General features: G+C 53.4%; 3 protein-coding genes across 3 annotated transcripts in view; all 3 read right to left on the reverse strand.

The window, feature by feature from the left end:
- Positions 1–1,386: 1,386 nt before the first annotated feature.
- On the reverse strand, positions 1,387–1,560 carry PUNSTDRAFT_32081 (uncharacterized protein; the record flags this gene model as incomplete). Its single annotated transcript, XM_007383915.1, has 1 exon — positions 1,387–1,560. A coding segment is annotated over one exon (174 nt), but the record flags the coding sequence as incomplete, so codon positions are not given.
- Positions 1,561–1,615: 55 nt separating this feature from the next.
- Positions 1,616–2,831, reverse strand: PUNSTDRAFT_44663 (uncharacterized protein; the record flags this gene model as incomplete). The annotated part of the gene is made up of 2 exons (XM_007383916.1): positions 1,616–1,712; positions 2,281–2,831. The coding sequence occupies 2 exons, from the start codon at positions 2,829–2,831 to the stop codon at positions 1,616–1,618; spliced, it is 648 nt and encodes a 215-aa protein (XP_007383978.1).
- Positions 2,832–3,551: 720 nt separating this feature from the next.
- The window catches only part of PUNSTDRAFT_52567 (uncharacterized protein), a 1,471-nt gene continuing 882 nt past the window's right edge, over positions 3,552–4,140 (reverse strand). The window contains exon 2 of the mRNA XM_007383917.1: positions 3,552–4,053. Within this exon, the coding sequence (XP_007383979.1) occupies positions 3,892–4,053 (162 nt within the window). The 3' untranslated portion in view covers positions 3,552–3,891. The remainder of the gene's footprint in view (positions 4,054–4,140) is intronic.

Genomic DNA, 4,140 nt, shown 5'->3' on the forward strand with positions numbered 1-4,140 from the left:
CCATCGGAGTAGCAGCTCCGGTACCAGACCTACATTATCACATGAATAGTCCTCCGGCGACTCAACGTCCCGGTAGTCATAACGGATTCAACTCCGACGTTCACGATCGATATGTCCTTAACGGTTTGTATATTCCCTTCGGACTTATTCTACCTCCAATTATCAGCTTCGTAACCATATGCTCCGTCCTTACGATTGACAGTTCCACATGGTTCATAGTTCCGATAACTCCTTATTCCACATGGTTCATAGTTCCGATAACTCCCTATCGATACGAGCTCCGAACCGTGCCTCCGCGTATATAAACTCCTAGCTCCTGTACTCTAACTCCTTAGTTCGAATATCGACTAAGTTACTCTTCTGCTCCGACACGGACTTAGAGCGCGTAGCGACTCAAGTCTTAAAGCTTGAGTCTGGTCCGTACTCGCACTCACTCTCTGTATCCCGAAACTCTGCTCCGACATTCTCCGACTCACTCCGACCTTCTTCTGACCCGACTCCGACAATCATCTCGCTAGGTCCGGACGTCACACCTCTGGCGTCGGACTTAGCTCCGTCTTGATCTTGACATTCTCCTGAAGTTTTCGCTTCTGTAGTTTCGCTCGGACCTTCAGTTGCTTTGTCTGCTCCTGCGTCATCATGAGACGGAGGCGCTCCTGTGTCGTTTGCTCCTCTGATTTGACGATGTCAGCCAGTTTGTCTGTGACACGAAACTTCTTGGCCTCCTTCTTCGGAGCCGAAGGCGTAGACACTGCAGCACCAGCTGCAGTCTTCTTCTTCTCGGTAACAGTTGGAGGATTGGCGGACTTCACGTTGTTGTCATCCGAGTCCAGCTCGTCGCTGGAGATAGACAACCTCCGCTTGGCGACTGCAGTAAGCCCACCAGCAGCCCCATCTTCGTCGTCCAAGCCATCTGCATCTTCAAAAGCGGAGGATGATTCTTCCGCAGTACTAGATACACCCAAGATTGTAAGATCCAGATTGGTGCCGCTATCGCCAAGGCCGGATGGAACGAGGTTTGGTCTAGACATGACGAGGCCCTTCATCTCGAAGTACCAAGGCACGTTTTGCTTAACTTGTTCTATGCCGATGCTTAAGTAGTGTTTCTAAGAGATGAGTTGATGTTACTCTTACGCCAGACGTTCCATAAAGGTGTGTCTTCGGTGATCTCATCGGCGCTAGTCAAGCCCATCCCAGTCTCGCCCATGATCTTGTTGGTCTGGATCACAGTCTGAGACATGCTATGAAAGATATGAGGATGAGATTGAACAAGGAGACGAAACACATCACTTACGTGCGAAGCCGATTCTTTATCCCGGTAACCCAACGATCACGAGCTTTGGCCGTCTTTCCAGCCTTGGCTTTGGTGATCTTGTCGGAATACTCAGGGTGCTCGCCGAATACGATCTGAGCGAGTGCCCAGTAGTGCTCTGTCTTCGGGGTGCCACCCCCTTTCTGCGACGAAGGGTTTGCTCCGGGTCCGGGGAATAGACCCTTCCGGATCCTTTCATTCTCAAGGATCGCGGCAACCAAAGGCTTGTGGAATGGCTCCCAACTGATAGAAGCAGACAAATAAGTAGTCGGGTCTAGTTTCTTACGGTATTACTGTTTCGGCTCACTCTTGGACGAGTCTGTCCCTTTTGGGCTTCGAGTCCTCATCCTCAGCTGGACTTGGAGGATTATCGATTGGCTTTGACTTTGCCTTAGTCATCCTATGTAAAGGTTTGTTGTGCTGAACAGAGGAAGGGTGAGGAGGCGGGTGAAGGCAGAGCGAGGCAGAAGGCAGAGCGAGGCAAAAGCCTCCATACAATTCAGCTATCTAATTCCCACAGTAAGCAACGAAATGTAATGGATCACAACACGGAATGGATTCGAACGCGACATCGACTGCAAGTGCGAGTCCAGAGCCGGTTTTGCAGAACACCCGATTTCGCGAAATCGAGTCAAATCGAGTCATCAAACCGGGTCACTAAACCGAGTGTAGAACCGGGTGAAATCGCCCACTCTGACTTCCCCTAATACTCCAAAATAGGGCGGGAGTCCCTGTTCCGATCTTGTTGACGATTTTAGCCTTTGCCTTCAGTGACAGCGGTGATAAACGGGGGCAGAGTTTGGACATCGCCACATGTTACGAAACATCACGTTCGAATCACGATTCAATCACGTTTTGGCGGCAGTCACAGTGTGGTCACGGAGAGTCACAATCTTCCAGGAGCTCGCCGAATCCCACCTGTTAACCAACTCCAACCTCCGCAAGCTCCGGGGGAGTCGGAAAGATACTTGCCGATATCAAACAACGCTTGCACTATCCGATCGAAGGTCGTTGTTTTCCAGGTCATCTCCTTCTGCTGATAACGACGGTTCCCATAGGCTCTCATGCCAGATGCGGTGTTCACAAGAATCATTAGCTGGCCAGATGGGCCAACGGCGAGACGCTTGGCTGCCACAGCAATCGCATAATTGAAGCGTTTTCCGCCCCACGACACGGCCTGGCCCACCGTTCGGCCTGGCCCCGTCAGGTTCGACGCGGTATCGGCATCACTGATACTGGCGAGGTCGTACTCGCACCCGTAAGTGTCGCATAGCAAGGTCTCCCTGTTTATAGAGGATGTGGGAATCGATGGACTAGCGGCGGGTCGCTCGGCCGCCGCAGCGATGGCATGACCAAGGTGTTTTCCGCCCCAGGACACGGCCTGGCCCATCGTTCGACCGAGCCCTGTCAGATTTGATGCGGTCTCAACGTCGCTGACGCTGGACAGATCGTACTCGCGCCCGTAGGTGTCATATAACAAGTTTCCCGTCGTGGGTGAGTGTATAGTGCGATAAAGCATCGTTTGTTACGAGGAGACGGCGAGCAACGACAAGAAACGAATCGGAGGCGAAAAGACGAAGGGGTAGGACAGCGCCAAGGGAATGTCCATTGTCGACCTTCCGGTATTTATGGAGCTCTGCGAATGAGGCTGTCCTTGTATGACGAGTATAGCACACCAGAATCACCGAGTGCTGATGAACTTCTGGGACACGGCACACAGAGACCACAGGCGGCCAAGTAGGGGGTGTTGGGTGCATCTGTAGGGTGGGTGATCGCAATCGAATGCAACATCGGTGTCTGCATCGCTCGTCGGGATCCAGGGGCGGGGGCTAGGTCAGGGCTGCGGCCCTGGAGCATAGCCCGGCTATGAGCAGCCTGCGTTTCTGATAGAACCGGATCTGCTGTGCGGTGCCGTTGGGGTTTTTGCGGTAACAAGCTGTAATGCATAAGTGAAGTGCAGGAGCATAATCCCGCGTGTATATCCGCATGTCGGACTATAAATGACATTATTACTCTATTCTACCGTATGATATGATGCATATCCGACCTCCCTTTCGGCTCGATCGCCAATGTCAGCGCAAACCCCGGCACGATAACGGGCTCGGGGTAGGGGTTTTGCAGGATCCGAAAAAGGCGATTCCCCACTTCTCGACAAAAGACGGCACCTTGCACTCCGGCTTCCGGCTTCGCCCGCGGGTTTTTTTTTTTTTTTTTTTTTTTTTTTTTGGCAGGAGGAATGTGGTTTTACGCGTTCTATTATGGTGCGAGCGAGCAGAAGAGAGGCGTATCTGACGACAACAGCAAGGACGAATATACCCGAGGGCTTGAACGCGAGAAGCAGCGAGAGAGAGAGAGAGATGCGGGAGAGAGAAAGGAATAAGATGCGGTGGAGCGAGAAACGTAGTGCGCGTGGATGTTGGTCGTACAGGGCGGGTCGTGGCAAGTTCGTGGGCGGGGTCGTGAGCAGTGGAAAAAGGGGAAGATTAATAAGGATAATAGGAGATCTTCGCGGCGGGGGGCCGGGCGCCATTAGGGATGTGGGGGGTGTACGCGTAAAGGTGATGTCAAGGTCCAGAGTTTTACGAGCTGGCGACGACGCTTTCGCTTTGGCCCCGCGAGCGGCCGGCGAGGTCGGTGCTCGTGCTCGAGGATGCGCCGGCGCGTTTGGACGGGAGGGAGGAGTCATCTTGCGTGCGGAAGAAGGTGTCTTCGCCTTCGTAGGGTGAGGAGTCCGAGTTGACCTGCCCCCACCTTGTGAGCGTGTGCGCGAACAGGAGAGGGAGAGGGAAGAGGGGGGAAGGGGGGGGGGGGGGGAGGACGTTACCCGA

The sequence above is a fragment of the Punctularia strigosozonata genome (assembly GCF_000264995.1).
Source record: "Punctularia strigosozonata HHB-11173 SS5 unplaced genomic scaffold PUNSTscaffold_6, whole genome shotgun sequence".
Classification (NCBI taxonomy): Eukaryota; Fungi; Basidiomycota; class Agaricomycetes; order Corticiales; family Punctulariaceae; genus Punctularia; species Punctularia strigosozonata.